The following is a 17,890-nucleotide window of genomic DNA, read 5'->3' on the forward strand; positions in this document are numbered from 1 at the left end:
ATTTATTTATTTATTAGACTTATATAACCACCCATCTTATGCACCATAAGCCTAAGCCATGGTGGCTTACAAACAACAATAAAAACAGTAAAAAGCATAAAACCCATCACAATAGCTCTGGGTGCCCCCAAAGCAGCACAGCCCCATAGGCAGGTAGTCCTTGCTTAATGGCCCCAATAGGGACCAGCAACTCCATTGCTAAGCAACGTGGTTGTTAAGTGAAACATCACATGACCTCAACTTGTGATTTTACTGCCAGCTTCTCCAATGACTCTGTATCACATGACCATTGGACTCTGCGATGGTCATAAACGCCTGCTGGTTGCGAAATGCACGAATCTTGATCATGTGACTGCAGGGATGCTGCGACGGTCATAGGTATGAAGAGCAGTCGTAATGTTACTTTTTCAGTGCTGTCATACCTTCAAATGGTCGCTAAACAGGGCAGTCATTAAGTGAGGACTACCTGCATTCACAAACAACTTTACTGGGCTCCAGCCTCACTCTGTCCCAATGCTTGTGGGAAAAGCCAGGTTTCTGAGGGTTTCTGGAAGACTTTATGTGCCCTTCCACCTGGCATCAGCAGCTGGTGGGAAAGAACATTACTTGGGTGAGAATGAATAATAGCCTGACTGGCAGGAGAGGAGGGGAGAGAAGAAGTGCAGGTTGAAGCAAGAGGGAGCTATTCACTGCTACTTACCTGTCAGCCAAGCTGTGTTTAAATGCAGATTTACCAGACTTGACCCAGCAGGCCCGTGTTCAGAAGGAGCTTAAGTGACTGGCCATAGGCATGGAGCCTGTGCGGAGCTTCAGGGGCTCTCTCTTGTGCCTCAGCCCATGTCCCTAGGCTGGGAAAATGGCAAAAATCTTGTCAATTTTACTACAGGACCCATTCACCCCAAATCAATAAGAGCTGCAAGGGAACAACACTGCCTGCAGTGAATGGCCTCGGCTGGGAGCTCCCAGAAATATCCCATGGAGCACACAAAGCAGCAGTGGAGTAGGCAAAATGGCCTCATCCTCCCAAGTAATAAAAAGAGTTGAAAGTACAGCCAAACAAAACCCTTTTAGGCAGAAGGAGTGGGAAACCTGTAATGTACAACTGGCAATATATAGCTTGGAGAACCTGGCTCTCTTCTCCAGTTTAAAAAGAGCTTCCTTGCAGAGGGTCTAATCCTATTTTTAAAAACAGGTCTACCATCCTTTCAAAAGATGACTAAACACTTATTTGAAAACAGGTCTAACATTCTTCCAGAAGAACACTAGCTCCATGTGTATAAGGAAGGTCCATAATGCCTGGAGAACATTTTGCGAAGTACCAATCAAGTATTATGTTGGAAAGTGCCACTGTGAAAGCCTGGTGCCCAATTTCTCCAGCAGTTGAAGCCAAAATGGCCATGGAGGCCAGTTCCCAGTAAGCAGAGTGGACAGGTATGCTTGCAGCAACCAAAAGTGGCCAATGGAAGCTCGGCAGATCCCAGTCAGACTCTATCATTGCCAAAACTGTTAATCAGGCATTGAACTTAAGTCACAAAAATACTTCTTCAAAATTAGAACAGCTAAAGATGAATGTAAGCTACCTTACACTCTCTTCTGAGGGTGAGATGAAAGCTGTGTTATGGGAAAGTGTCCTCTATAAGTGGGTTAGTGGACACCATATCCTCTTTAAGTGGGTTAGTGGACATCTTTATGGTGTGGTTAGTGGGCCATGAAGATGAAGCCTTAGTTTAATAGTGCACAACTGGATCTTTGGGGGTTTAAATTTCACTATTTTGGGGGTTAGTTGACTGGGTCAATTATCACTTTTTTTTCCCTTTGGTGTTTCCACAACCACATTGATCCATTTTGTAGAACATATGCCATAGTGATATATTATGCATAAATGCTGCTAATACTTTCTGACTAGGTATGTCAACATGGCCCTGTCAATGTGCTTAATACAGGAATCAGAGAAGGAAAGACAGACCTAGTACCAAGCAAATAGGACTGCTATTAAGTTACAAAAAGAATTGTATTGGGAGATTCCTTTAATGGAAATAGATATTTGAACTGCTAAAAATAATAACAAAAAGTTACATTCTTGGGGAGAAAATCTGTTTCATAACTGTATCAGCTAATATAATACAGGCTGACATTTAAAATGCTGTGCTGGCATTTTTAAAATTTTATTTCTTTCTACCAAAGACCTATGGACATTTTATCAAACACAGTGACTTCTGTTTAGCCACAATGTATTGAATTAAACCACATAACATGCCAAACCATTATTCAGCAAGTACAGAAATCACAACGGCTGGGTTCACAGAATACATTAAACTAAAATCAAACAAACCACATTATGGCTTAGCATGTCCTATGAACCCAGTAACTATCTGTCTGATCTGCAGCTTACCATGGCACAGATAAAGCCAAGAAGTTGAGAATGTTTTTCCTAGATTCTGAAAAGATAGCTAGTTCCAAATATTGCATTATTTGATCTGTTTTCTTTTGTGGAAAATGTGGATTTACAGGCAACCATAAAAAATGGCTTATAACTGGCTAATACTCAGAACATGAACAATCAGGTACCTACTATTAACTCCTGTGTGCCATCATCGTCTGAGTTTCAACATTTTTTAAATATCTGAAAAATAAGCCAACGTGAGTCTGTAAATCAATAGCTCAGCTAAATGGGTGTGATTATTGTGATTATATGATCCATATTTTCTGTTTGGCAACAGTGTTCAATACAAATATAAATAAAACACTCTTTCAAATTAATTTCCAAGGACTAATTAGGTTAGAGCTATCTGGGAATCGAGTGTCCAAATTTACCAGAAATACATAGATGTTGTAAATTAAAACAAAAACAAAGGCATGTTTGCCACTGCCAGATAACAACTGGTTAAAGTAAAGTCTCTTTACTTTTAAAAGTAAAGCCGAGTTGCTCAACTTCTGGTGACTTACAACATTATTTCCATTAGGTTAGTAATCTCAAACCATTAAAAATTATAGCAAGGGACATTGGATGGGTGTTCCAATTTCAAAGGGCAGATAAGATTGTAAGATAGTTAAAGTCTCTCCCATCTACAAGATCTGGTGCCACCATGCTGGAGTAACTAACTGGACCTGGGAAACCTAGTATCGTGTAGTGATTACTCAGAATACAACTGGGCAGGGCCAGATTCTAAACTCCAGCTATGCAGTCCCATGATGAAACTCCTTTGGATGCTTTGGGCAAGTAACTTCTACAGAGAGGAACTTAATGTTAAGAGGGTCAGTTCAAGAGGAGATGCCTTGAGCATCTACAAGGAGAGAAGGAATATACAAGTTACAAAATAGCTAAATAATAAAACAGATAAGGAAGGAAAGACAAATAGATTTGGGGGTCAAGATAGAGTAATAGTAATGTGAATTACTTGCACCAGTTCTTTTCCTGTTCATAGTGCTAGGAGGAAACTCTAGACCAGCCTTTCCCAACCTTCTTACCCTGGAGAAACTCATGAAATAATTTTTAGTTCTCAGGGAACCCCTGCATAAAAATTATTATATCAACAATTTGCAATACATTACCATGTATTGTATTATTGTATTGTAAATTGTAGATATGTTTTTTTTTCCAATCATGATCTCTTGCGAAAACCCTAGAGACCTTCTGCAGAATCCCAGCTGAGAAAGGCTATTCTAGACTGTTGTTGCTCAATCTTGGCAACTTTAAGATGGGTGGACATCAACTCCCAGAATTCCCCAGCAGCATGTTGGCTGGGGAATTCTGGGAGTTGAAGTCCACCCATCTTAAAGTTGTCAAGGTTGAGAAACACTGCTCTAGATCGAGAATGAGGTGTGTCCAGTGAAAGGAACTGAATGCGCTTGGCGCCTAGAAGAGTCAAAAGTGATAACTTGGCTATCTCCATCCCACTCTCCCCAGCTGGATTTGACATGGCTATTGGTCCTTGGCATTGCTTTACTTGAGTTTATTCACTTATTTCTCTTTACTGCACACACTCTTCACTGAACTGGGGGGGGGAGCGGACTTCACACACTTCATTTAGTCTCCCCAAGAAACTGGAAAACTTCTGCTGCTCAGAGTGATAAATGAGGTAAAAATAGACCTGGTTTCTCTGAGAGACTGCATCGCACTATGAATGCCCGCTTTCTCTCCACTTTGTTGCTGCTGCTGCTGCTGCTGCTGCTACCTTCAAGTCAGTATTGACTCCTGTCACGTGCCAGGACAAGTCCCTGCAGTTTTCTTGGAAAGATTTCAGAAGAGGTTTGCTATTGCTTGCTTCCTAGGGCTGAGAGAGACTTATTGGCCCAAGGTCACCCAGCTGGCTTTGTGCCTAAGGCAGGACTAAAACTCACGGTCACCTGGTTTCTAGCTTGATGCCTTAAACACTGCATCAAACTGGCTCTCTCTTTTCCCCGCGTAGGAACAAATAAAGGTTTAGAGTCAGCTCGATACTCTGAAACCTTCTGCACTGTCACGGCCAATCCGCAAGAAGGGTGCAAAAAAAAAGCTGCTATATAGAATGCGAGTTCTGAGCGGCGATTCTGTACTATTATACATCTATTGTGATTTCCTTTCGAAGGCAAAGTTGCTCAGCCGCCAGTAGCCTTTCTTAAAGAGCTGACACCGAGGGCCATGATAATCTCGCGAGATTTAATGGACTGCGGCGAGATGGTGGTAGGAAATGGTTGGGAAGGGCGGCGTGTGGCAATAAAGCGGGTGGGAGTCCCGGAGGTTGGGAATGTCTTCTTTCAAACTTTAAAGGGATATTTTAGAGCGGTCACGTAAAAGTGACGAAGGTTGCTTCAGAATATTGATCTTTTAATGCGAAGATCCTGGCAGCATGAGTTATATAGTATACATCATATCTTAGTATCTTGTCGTTTTACTTTTGAGTTTTTAAGTAAATGTCCAATAAGTCTATATGCTCAAGTACACTTGTGTGGAGTTTGCTGCCTCGTGGGTGGGCCTGATCCACAAAGGCGGCGTGGAAACCCTCAAGGAAGTAAGTTAAAAGATTGGAGAGTAGTTTCTACTTCGTCTCAGGGCACAGGTTATATATAATACACTTATTCGGGCTGATTTTTCAGAGAGAAAGGATAGGCAGCTTGACTCCCAACCTGATGCAAAACTTCTGCCTGAGACACCCTAAAAGGGTACAGAGGAATCTGCAAGGGTTACCATATCTGGAAGGCAAAAGTCTGGATAACCACCAGGTAGCAGCAGGAAGTTAGCATTTTCTGTGTCACTTTGTCACAATGTTGTGGTATTTGGATGATTGCAGGTCAGATATGGCAGCCACAAAATCAACTCAAATGAGATACCAGTGCCTTTTTTTTAAAATCACCTTCCTCTTTAATGCTGTGTCCCTCAACCTCAGCAACTGTAAGATGTGTGGACTTCAACTCCAGAATTCCCCAGCCAAGGTGCTGGCTGGGGAATTCTGGGGGTTGAAGTCCACACATCTTAAAGCCACCAAGGTTAAGGAACACTGATCTAATGGGACAGAGGTCTATAAAAACAACACCGGATCATATCTAAGACAGTGAACGGAGAAAAGCTTTTTTTTCTGTGACTCTTTAGAAGGGTTTGCACAATACATTGAATCTGAAACTAGTCAATTACATTTTAGCTTACTGCAAGCTCACATATGTTGCAGTTTATGGTTCAGGGTGTTTGGAAACCTAGAAAATTTGATTAGTTAAATAAACCATGGTGAGCTATATGTGCAAATCATGTGCAAAAACAGGAATTACATTTTAGGAATATGTCTATGTGAAAGGGAGTGAATGTGTTGTGACCCACAGTTGTCATGACATTGCATGAATTGCTGTGGTTTAGTTTTGTTTCCATCTCAGATTTTCTCCTCATGTAGTGTACTAGCTGTTGTCTATCAGGTGGCAACACCTGAACTCAGAAATTAAATAGGGACTGGCTTGGTTAGTATTTGGATGGGAGACCACTAGGAAATCATAGGGCTGTGGGCAAGACTGGAAATAAAAAAAAATCCAGAAGGTGGCAATGACTTCTTGAGTACTTATGCGTTGCTAGCAAGTAAACAGAAGGTTGTGTTGCTAAGAATTGAATTCAATTTGTGGGTGTCTTTATCTTAACACACCTAATCAATGAGGTATTTATGAAAGCATAATAGATTACATCAGTGCTTCCCAAAATGTTTCCTTCATTATCCAAAACCGAGGATCAGAAACTTCTTTTTACCCAATGTAGGTAAACACGTTAAGTCAATTTAAATGTCCCTGTTGCCATGGGGTAATGGGTTCGTGTATCATTACCCAAAGAAAAACCACTTTTACCCAATTTTGGATAATTTACCCAGGTTTGGGAAGCACTGGATTACATGATTGTCTAAGAAGGTTTGGTTGTAATGTGACCTAAGTGGGGTACTGACACTTCAGTAATATGACTTTGTGGACAGCACAAAGACATTGGTTGGCTCTAGTTTGGACAGATTTTGCAATCACTCTTGTAAACAATCTTCAGGACATTCAGAGTATCAAAGGTTGTTCTGTGTGCATGAACAACCCTCTTCTCTAGTGGTATGAGATCTTCCGGATTTTAATGGCAAAAAGTCTGCAGTTATTTTTCTTTCTTAAACAGGTATTATTTATTAATTGATACGCATTGGATTTGCTATGTCCTTTGCTCACCTGTTTTGGAATTTCTTTTTTTTTCAGATTTGGGGTATGGATACTTGTTTGATCATTGACTTTTAATGTATAGTAAGATGAAAATCTACATCAAGTGAAATGTCTACTGATGCAATTTACCTATTGTTGATCCTTTAAGTTTTTTCCTATTTTATAGGCATTTGGAGATCTATTCCTACATGCAGTTAGGAAAGTGTGACTCTTTTATAGGTGAGTTACATGTTTATGAGTTACCTTGAAAGAGAGAATAATGCTGGAATTGATGTTTCAATCTTATGTAAGGACATAAAAGAGATCAAAACTAAAATTGCCACTATTGCATTGCATTTTTTACTTACTATTAATCACTATTGTATTTTTTAATTCCTCACTTAACGACCGCAATTGGGATTGGCAACTCTGTCGCTAAGTGATGTGGTCATTAAGGGAAACTTCATGTGACCGAGCCAGATTTACAGTGTCAGTTCCACTCTGGTCGTTAAGTGAATCACCCACAGTTGTTAAGAGCGACATCATATGATCGGCCATCTGCGAGCTTCACGGCCGGCTTCTCCATTGACTTTGCTTGTTGGAAGCTGGCTGTGAAGCTCACAAATGGCAATCACGTTACCATGGGAAGCTGCAACAGTTGTAAATGTGTGCTGGGTGCAAAGTGCCCAATTGGTGATCATGTGACTGTGGGGATGCTGCAATGGCCATAAGTTCAAGGACTGGTCATAAAGCTACTTTTTCAGTGCTATTGTAAGTTCGAACAGTCAATAAACAGGGCAGTTGTTAACCGAGGACAACCTGTATTTCTAAAACATTAGCAAGATAATTCTTTGAAAACTGAACAGAATGGGAATTTGAATTCAAATTTAGAAATGGGACAAATCTGGCTGGTGGCTGTGGAGAAAAAAAAATCCAGAAAAAAAATACCAATACATTTCTAAAGGAATGTAAGTTGGGAGTAAGGGAGTAAGTTGGGCAATGGCTTCTCCATTCTAATTCTTCATCCAGCTTCTCTGCTAGTCACATGATTAAGAAAAGAATTGTTATTAAGGGCTGGAAAAAAGTCCTGCAGCCATGCTTTTTGCTGATATCTGGCTTTTTCTAACCTGGAAAAAATGTAAGAGGAACATGATGGAGATCTATACTATTATGGATGGTGTGGAAAAAGTGGATAGGGAAAAGTTTTATTACAGGTGTAATGGTGACCAGCAACTTGGGCAGTTTTTTTTTTAATCAAATGGCATAGCAGTTCGGTATTCATGCCACTTTTTTTCTTTCTGGGAAATCCTTGTGAGGTCCAGCAGCCAGATGTGTAGACTATTTAGCCATGACAAGTCACGTTGCCCGGGGTGCACCACGAGGAGGCTAGTCTACATTGCACAGAGTTGGGCTGAGAGAGACTGGCTGGCCCAAGGTCACCCAGCTGGCTTTCATGCCTAAGGCGGGACTAGAACTCACAGACTCCTGGTTTCTAGCCCAGCACCTTAGCCACTAGACCAAACTGGATCTCACTTGGGCAGTTTTAAACAGAAATTAAACATATTCAAGGAGTATAAAGTGATAATAGGTCTGCTGTCATTATTGCTTTGTCTTATCTCTAGTATCAGAGGCAGCATGCCTCTTAATAGCAATTGCTAAGAGTTGTAAGTTTCAGCATCTGCTTGTCTGGGATAGAGAAAAAATAGAGGTAGGCCTTTGGCTGGTGTTCTGGTGTAGTTCTTAATGTATTTACTCAAAACATGTTCATGGGAATTTTCACATATAAGAGTATGTATTATAAGTCATGCAATCTCATCTTTAATTTTAGTCTGTGGCATTAATCCTCTGAAAGATAGCTTTAGACTGAGATATTTCATATGTACACAGTTCCCAGTGTACTCAACATTCTTTGAAATAGGTTGAAGTTTATGCAGAGAGCACAAAATGAGAAAGATGCATTTGTCAAAATGACACTTTGACTAGTTCTGTGGTTTACTTATTTATTCAGATGGCAAAAGGTTAGTATTTTGTATTCCAGTGTTATTTTCAGTAAGCATTTTTTCCCCAAATTTTGTTGCAGTGCAGTGCTTTTTGTTCAGTCTGAAATGTTATTTCCTTTGCATGTGTTTTTAACAGACCAGTGGCATGTTGGAGATAAATGTCTTGCACCTTTTCCTGAATTTGGGAAGCTTTGTGATGCTACAATAATGTCCTTTGAAACAGATAGCGATGGGAAGGTTTCCTTTGGGGAAAATCTGGAAGAGAAAATACTTACAACCAAACTCTCCCGGGTCAAAACGAATAAAACTGCAAAGAAGAACTTAATATTCGATGATGAAGATTTGGAAAAGCCTTATTTTCCTGACCGAAGGCTTCCGTCACCAGCAGTTGCCCTTGAGCTGTCCACAGATGGGGAAGAGATCCCTTACACCATTAATAGATATCTACGTGATTATCAAAGAGAAGGGGCCCAGTTTTTCCATGGACATTATGTTCGTAAAAGTGGGTGCATTCTTGGAGATGACATGGGGCTTGGGAAAACAGTCCAGGTATTTCTGCCTCCTCCTTTCCCTCTAAAGGTCCAGAATATTTTTTTCTAAGCTAGAATAAAGCATCTAAATTATGTATTTAGAAAATTAAATTGTGTAGGTCTTTACAGTGCAGTCTTAACTGGGGTGAAGGTATATGAGATGAAGCAACCGAGAGTGTGAGGAGAGTTTTGTTTTCCTTTCTTCGTTTGAGATTTTTGCTATCCCATGTAGTATATTGCTTCTTCCATTATTTCTGAAGGGGGATGAATTAGTCGCAGCAGTGACAAGTTGGCATAGAGTTTAGGAGCAGCCTTTAAAGGAACCAAGTTCCTTCTTTTTTAAAAATGCCATACTGTTTAAATCAAGTAATTGTAATCTTACTTTAGAAAAAGTTCACAGGGACTTAACAGGCACGTTTTGCAGAGAAAAAAGTACTTATGTTAGTTTGGTTCTTGATGCTTTGTTTAGTTTCTAAGTGGCAGCTTTGATGGTTGTTTTATAAAAACAGCATGTGTATTAACTAAAAGTAATGCATTAACATTTTAATAAATCAAAACTTTTCCTTTTTCACACTGATCAATATTAGCGATTTTGAATCTTTGGATATTTTGGCTTAAAAAACCATACGGAATTGATTAAACTTTGATAATAATGAGAAAGCTGGAAGTGTCTTTTAATTTTTGCATGTGTGCTGGCCTTTCCATCCTATTCAAGACACCAAAGCAAACAGTTCATGATACTGAAATTTTCTAATCACAAGCTAGGAAATGTATGTAATAAAAAATATAAATTCCATGTATTTTTTAAAATCAAGGCTGGTTTCTGCATGCCCGTTTTATACTATAAATATTATCACATTCTTTTTTTATAATATAAATATTATTGCATTCTTTTTTGGATATCAGTCTTTAGTATGTATTGCACAAAGTCAGTATATGAGGAAAATAGCCTGTAATTTGTCACATAGGGAAAAATACCTATAATATTATCTCTCAGAATGGTAATTAATTACGTCCAAGGGAGAAGGAGTATTCTGTTCTGCAAGAAATTTAGAGATTAAATTGCAGATTTATTTTAATTTACAATTTCATTCTATGACCTACCACTCTCAGTTTTCTTTGAAGTTTCTATGAATAGCTTCTCACCTGATTTTGTAGAAAGCTGTACTTACAGTGAGAAAAACAGAATTCCTTTGACAAATATCTTTTTTTCAGAAGAACTTGAACTGTGTTCTAAGCTGAAAGAAGATATAGATGTATTTGCAGGGCAAGTTTCCTTTTGAACATGTGCACTTTTAAATTTGTTCATATGATTGAAAGTTAAAAATCTGGTTTAAGGCAGTTTTACATTACGAACTTAATTATGAATAATATTGCTTTTAATGGTACAACAGATTGAAACCAAAATACACATGTAGTTAAATTAACATAGTAAACAACAGTCCTGAAAACTAACTCCTTTCAGTGGGCTTCTGTATTAGTATGGATTACCTCTGCATCTTTTTGAAGACTAGCCTTAACATTGTTTTGCTATTTGTTCTGATCTTGTTGATTTGTGCAAAATAACATTTTACCATTATGCCCTTTATCAAAATCCCATTTGTTTGCACTCTTGATATCTGTAGATTTAAAGATGGTTACATACTCTTATTTTCATTGCCTCTTTCTTTCTTTCTTTCTTTCTTTCTTTCTTTCTTTCTTTCTTTCTTTCTTTCTTTCTTTCTTTCTTTCTTTCTTTCTTTCCTGTTTTTAACACTTCCACTGTGCTTTTCCCCAGGTTATTTCATTTCTGGCTGCAGTGCTAAAGAAAAAGGGGACACGTGCAGATATTGAAAATAATATGCCTGATTTTTTGCAGCGAATGATGAGAAAAGAAATGTCATCTGTTCTGAAGAAAGTATGCTTTTAATTTAAATACATTTATATTTGGGCGTCTTGAAAATGTAGTATAATTAATCTTTAACTGAGGAATGAATGACAGTGTTTGCTGAGCAAAATAAAAGATGATTTGTAGAGAGGAATCTCTAATCACTGGGCTTCTACAACCTAAATGTAGATGCAGAAGTCTGACTTGTCTTTTATAATAACTTGGAATAGAAATCACTTTGCAAGGATAATTAAATTTGCTTGCAAAATAGCGTATATTTTTAGTAAAACTTGAAGAGCATTTAATGGGACCGGCTGGTCCTGTTGAGTGGAGGTTCTTGCATTGTGCTTTCCATTTAGGTGGGCTGTTATTAGCTGTGTCAGTTTCAAGTTCTTGCTTTCTAGCCTGCCTCTATCCTCACTCCATTCCAAGCCAGTTGGGTACTGATAATGGGCTGCATTATATTCTTTCTTCCCGAAAGTTTTTTTTTCCAGTACAAAAGGACAAACACTAAGAGATAAAGATTAATCAACGATAGAAACAAAAACAAGAAAATAAACATTGAGAATAAATGTGCCTACATAAGTGATCTTAAGGCAAAATTGACAGATTGATTGATTGAATTTATATGCTGCCTGACTCCCAGTGATTCTGGGCAGTTAAAAATATTAAATATCCATATTCAATACTTATCTTCAGGAATACATTAATAAAGATAAATGTAATTTATTAGGAAGAGTTTTGCTAATATAGCTAATAAATGGTGACTAATCTGAATACATTTAGCCTTTATTATAACCATTTTCAAAGCTCTGTGTTGAATTAATTGTTCATCAAAAGCAATGTTTCTTGTTTTTAAATACTACTGAAAGACATTTCAGTTTTCCAGTATTCCAAACCTGGCAACTAATAACAGGAATTGAATCAGAATCTTACACTGCATAAATTTATACATACATACATACATACATACATACATACAGTATACTGTAATAGATTGTTTGGTGATTTTTTTTCCAGTTTCTTCAGAAACTTTTAACCAAAGGCCTGGCTAATTGAGCATTTCCAAGAAATCAATATCTGCCCATTTTCTACCACTACTAATGTGTAAAACTCTGAATCAAACTGTTCTGAAAATCAAAACTCCCCATCTTCTATACAAAATGCCCCAGCCCAAATATGAAACAGCTGTTTCGAGCATTTTGGAAGCATTTTAAGCTTGAAACAGTGTAGTTAATTCAAGTTCAAAATAGTTCCAATATGCTTGAAAGTATCGCTAATATCCCCAAACATTTTGAATACCACTATTTGCAACCATGCCCAACATGATATGGAAAGTTTAAAATTTATATGGTACAGTTTTGTTTTATTTATATTACAAATTTTGTCACTGCCCATCTCCCTCAAAAGAGCACTTGGGAAGTGTTTTAAGCTTGAAACAGAGTGTAGTTAATATATTACGGTATATTGTATATAGTATAATATATTATATTGTAATATGTAGTATACATTATATTTTAATATAATGCTGCCTAGAAATTATCTTCATGATTTCCCTTTTTATATAGTAATTTTATTAAAGATTACAATTTACAACAATAAAAACTAATACAAACTAAAAAAGGAATAATAAATAAAGGTGCAGAAAAGAAAAAAAGAGAAAAAGAGAAAGTAATATAGAAAAGAAAGAAAAAAATAAGAATATAGTAAAGAAAAGAAATATATAAAGAGTGATGTCCTCCTTCATCCCAACAAGTAAATAAACAATTTTAGTTCCTATATCCCAAACAAATCCATAAAACCTCATCATTTCAGTCCTGATGTCAGCAAAAGTCCGTTAAGGATTACCAGAGATAACAACATATCTACATACCTTTTGATCAACATACCTTGATCAAATCAACCAACTTTATATTCTTTTTGCATATCATTCTTGTAGCCTGTCATTTTTAAATCCACTTTCAAATCAATCTCAATCATATCAGGTAATACTTGTTCCTCTTCCATAGCATCTTCTAAATACAGTCTATCTATAGAGGCAGACACTCTTAAAATTAACTTCTGGGACCACTGTTCAGAAATGTCCTTCAATATATCCAATGTTAAAATATTTTGCTTATTTCTGTATTAGTATGTCGAGTTTGAATGTTCTTCTCCTTTAATTGTAACCTTTAGTTCCTTCTAGTTCCCTCAGGTGTCCAGTTTTCAAAGTCTTACCTTATTATTTTTTTTAAAGAATTCAGAACAAAAACAATTTCCCATAGGAAGGATTCTTTATAATTAATTCCAAAACCTTACTTCAAATTTATCTGGACCCTTAGTCCATTTGTAAAATCAAAGTTGTAATCACCCTTTTGCGGTTTATTCCAGAAAAAAAAAAGTCCTTAAACTTGTATTTAAAACTTCTTTTGCTAAAGAGTGAAGGATGCTCATCCGGTGCTGTAAAACCTGTCAATCCAAATGTTTCTAATAGCTGAAAAGCAGTTAACATGCAATTTCTGAAAGTGATTAGAAAAGGAAGTATGCAAATTTAATGTCCTTTCAAAGGTGCTGACTGTGGTTAATACTTTGACTGGAAATCATTAGATGTCCCTACAGTGGACTTTTCATGCAGTGGACTAAGTGTTATTTGTATGATGATACCATCACATCAATAACATAAATTGCTGTGACAATGTACTCTTCAGTATAGCAGCCAAGAATAATAGACCTTGATTTGTTAAGTTGAAGTTTTACTGTAATAACCTTTTTCTGCCACCATCTATAAGAGTTATAATAGTTATTTTAAAATTTACTGTGCTTGAACCAAAGTATCATTTTAATTACACATTTTTACCAACTTTAAATATCAAGCTTGTAGTTATCATATGGATAGAACAGACAGGTTGAAACAGCACTTTTTAAAAAAATGTATTGAAAAGCAGAGACTAAGGATTTTTTCTGAAACAGTTTGAAAGCTCTATATTAAATTTCTTACTTTTCATCCAGAATTAGTTCCAAGTATTAACAAAATTTTAGGATCAGATGCAAATGTTGTCTAAAACACAGTACAAATGTAATAAAAATAATTATAGATAATCTTCATCTTTGGTAGAGAGTTTTTTTTTTTCCTCCATGAAGGGAGTTTTGGTCCTGTTTCTCTATAACTGGACTATAAAACCTCCTTACAGTGATTAATTTGTAGTGATTAATTATATAGCTAAGTGCCTTTCCCAAGGAGGAAATCTTTTGTACATTGTATGCCTGGAAATTAGACTTACTGTAAATATAAGGCATTATCTAGACCCCTTTCTGTCCCCTGGATATGGGACAGAAATGGCATTGGTCGCACTTATGGATGATCTCTGATGGGAGCGAGATGGGGGTAGTGCATCCATCCTTGCTCTTCTTGACCTCTCAGCGGCTTTTGATACCATCGACCATGGTATCCTTTTGAGTCAGCTCAGGGAGTTGCGGGTGGGCGGCATAGTTTTGCGCTGGTTCACCTCCTTCCTCCAGGGCTGGTCCAAGTCAGTGGTGGTAGCGGGGGAGAGATCCGACCCTCGACCCCTTTGTGAGGTGCTGCAGCGTTCGGTTCTCTCTCCTCTCCTATTCAACATCTACATGAAACTGCTGGGTGAGATTATCTGTCACCATAGGATGAGGTATAATCAATATGCTGATGATACTCAATTGTATATCTCCATCCCGGGTGAGGTAAGTAATGCTGTGACCGCCCTCTCTCAGTGCCTGGGGGCTGTAGGGGTCTGGATGGGGAACAACAGGCTTCAGCTGAACCCTGGTAAGATGGAGTGGCTGTGGGTTAAGGGTTCCTCCATATCCGGGACTTTGTCATCTTTAGTTCTGGATGGGGTTGCACTGCCCCAGACAGACCTGATGCATAACCTGGGGGTCCTCATGGACTCATGGCTCCTGCTCGAAGAGCAGGTGGCAGCTGTAGCCAGAAGGGCCTTTGCACAGCTTTGTGTTGTGCACCAATTACGCCCTTTCCTGGATTGGGAAGCCCTTCGGACAGTCACTCATGCCCTTGTTATCCCCCATATAGACTACTGCAATGCGCTCTACATGGGGCTACCCTTGAAGAGTATCCGGAAGCTTCAGCTGGTCCAGAATGCGGCCGCACGGGCTATTTTCGGTGCCCCTAGAAGGGCGCACATAACACCTTTGCTACACGAGCTACATTGAATACCAGTTTGCTTCTGGGTCCAATTCAAGGTGTTGGTTATCACCTATAAAGCCCTACATGGCATGGGACCGGGTTACCTGAGGGACCACCTCTTCCCCATATCATCAGCCTGTCCCACCTGATCATGCAGAGAGGGCATGCTACGGACCCCGTCAATAAGAGAATTCCATCTGGTGGGGTCCAGGAGGCGGGCCTTCTCTGCAGTAGTGCCCGCCCTTTGGAACATCTTGCCCCCGGAAGTGAGATTAGCCCCATTGCTCCTAGCCTTCCGGAGGAAATTGAAGACCTGGCTCTGCCACCGGGCTTGGGGCAGGGAGGAGAATCGACATACTTGGGGTTGGCTAGTACCTTGAAGTGCCCCTCCTACATAATGACTGAAGGAGATCACAGCCATCTGGATTTTATGAGCTGGGGTAGTTAAGAAATTGTTTTAGAGAGATTTTATTAGAATTTTATTGTATATTTATTAGAATTTTATTGTATATTTATTATTCTGTGTTGTAAACTGCCCAGAGTCCCTCCGGTCGGAGGAGATGGGTGGTAACAAATTTGATAGATAGATACATTTCATTATTTTGAAGGTTTTGGCAACTGTAGATTTTACTCCCATACATCCTGTTATCTGCTCCATCCAAACATGTTTACAAGTTCAATGGCTCTGTGCAGAATAAACATACTGAGGATTAGTTTCATTGGCATTAACTCTGGCCAATCTCTTCCTTTTCAAAATTTGATTTTCATTTTCTAAAGTTTAATTGTTCCTGTTACTTCTCACGAAACTGGAGAAATAATCAGCTGCCTGACTTAATGCATCTGAGCTTGCTCATGTAAGAGGGGCTGCTCATACTTCAACCAGATACTGAGTTTCTATAGCAGAGCTATGCCACTTTTTGGGGGACTGACATCTGCTCTTGAGTGATGCACTGCAGGCAACGGTAGAGGAAGTAAGTGGAGTAGAAAGAAAAGCTAAATTTGGTTCTATTAAATTTAATTAAAGTTAATTAATTTAGTTATTTAAAAAGTTAATATGAATGTTCCTTATCTATATAACCATTGTTCCTGTGTTGTCCTATTCAAAATAATATTTCAGTACCAATTTGGGGAAGGACCTGGAGGCTGTCCCCAAGGCTTCCAGGGACCATGTGTGACTCTGGGCCTCAACATAGTGCACCTCTCTGCACCACTAAGATTTAACAGCACTGGCGGTTAAATCTTAAGGTGTCTGTTGGGAACTGATCTCTTCACCCAGGCCTCCTCTGTGTGAATGCTAGTTGAATAGTTTTCGTTTCTGCTTTTGTTTTCTTTCTTCCCCTCCTTTTTTTTTTTGCACTGTACATGGTTCTTCATTGTTTTAATTTGTTGGGGGTTTGGAGTATTATATATTTTATAAACATTTCAAGATGCTTTCGTTTGAGAGGCAGAAGAAAAATAATAGCGGTGAAATGTCTTGTGTACCATAGAAATATTGGTTACAGAATGTTCAGTGCCAAACAGAGGCATTGTGTTTGGGACATTATGGTAGATGTTCTTAGGTGCTGATGAACAAGGATTTATAATAACTTCAGTATAGATGTTAGTAACAAGAGCTAGGTTTAAACTTATGTGTTTGTGAATTTTGGAAAAAAGTATCCCAGTTGGTACTTGTCTGATTTGCTCTCCAAAATGCCTTCAAGAAATTTTCTTGGTAGACCTTCCCTGGTCTCTGCATGAAACTCCAAGTTCCTGGGCCTCTTAAGTTAAGCAGCACAATGCAAGAAAAGATATTTGATTCTATTTCTTTTAAATTAAATTAATTAAATTTTGTTAGTATGGATGTTCCATAGCTATGTAATTATTATTTTTATGTTGTCCTATTCAAAATAATATTTCAGTAGCAATTTGGGGAAGGATCTGGAGACTGTCCAAAGCTTTTAGGGTCCACATGTGACCTTGAGACTTATTTGATCATAATTTTATTTCTCTTAGTAATAGGAGCCAAAAGAATAATTCTGGGTCACGTGTGGTCAGAAGTGTATGTAGATACTATAATTATGAAAACTGCTTTGTGTTAGTAGGATATTACCTGCCAGTCGTGTAATGTATGGCCAACAGTGACTCAGTAAACCGTCAGTTTTTACTGCTAGCTGCAGAAATATGGGGAGGAGAATTGTGCCCCCGTTGGACTTTAGCTCTTGTTGGTAGGTTGCATATAAATTGATAGTCTTGTGTTGTTCAGAGATGCAGTAAAACATATTCTGGACTCCATTTTCAGAAATATTCTTATATCTATATCTTAATGAAATATGCTATTTTTTTCTGAATCTCTCTCTCACTTCCTTTGTTGCAACAGTTGAAAAGTATCATAACAGTGTGAGAATTTTGTACTCTGGTACATTTTGCATTGTTCAACAGCAGTATGGTATGTTTCTTCTGATTCAGACTTTCTTGATTGTGGCACCTCTTTCTGTGCTCTATAACTGGAAAGACGAATTAGATGCCTGGGGGTACTTCAAGGTTGTAGTTCTGCATGGCAACAGAAAAGAGTATGAGTTAAATCGAATCAAGCAGGGAAAATGTGAGATTGTGCTAACAACCTATGAAGTACTTCGTCTTTATTTGGATGAGCTTAACAGGTAACTACATTCTGTAATTACTGCTACTGAATATGAGGCTTCTTTTATAAATTGGGGCTATAAATCCTTGA

At 38.3% G+C, this 17,890-nt stretch overlaps 1 protein-coding gene across 1 annotated transcript in view; it reads left to right on the forward strand.

Moving 5' to 3' along the window:
* Positions 1–4,653: 4,653 nt before the first annotated feature.
* ERCC6L2 (ERCC excision repair 6 like 2) overlaps positions 4,654–17,890 on the forward strand; it is a 65,551-nt gene continuing 52,314 nt past the window's right edge. Inside the window, exons 1-5 of the mRNA XM_063295220.1 lie at positions 4,654–4,720; positions 6,812–6,864; positions 8,761–9,173; positions 10,932–11,051; positions 17,626–17,819. Coding sequence (XP_063151290.1) covers positions 6,834–6,864; positions 8,761–9,173; positions 10,932–11,051; positions 17,626–17,819 — 758 coding nt within the window. The 5' untranslated portion in view covers positions 4,654–4,720; positions 6,812–6,833. The remainder of the gene's footprint in view (positions 4,721–6,811; positions 6,865–8,760; positions 9,174–10,931; positions 11,052–17,625; positions 17,820–17,890) is intronic.

This window comes from Candoia aspera, chromosome 2 (genome assembly GCF_035149785.1).
Source record: "Candoia aspera isolate rCanAsp1 chromosome 2, rCanAsp1.hap2, whole genome shotgun sequence".
Classification (NCBI taxonomy): domain Eukaryota; kingdom Metazoa; phylum Chordata; class Lepidosauria; order Squamata; family Boidae; genus Candoia; species Candoia aspera.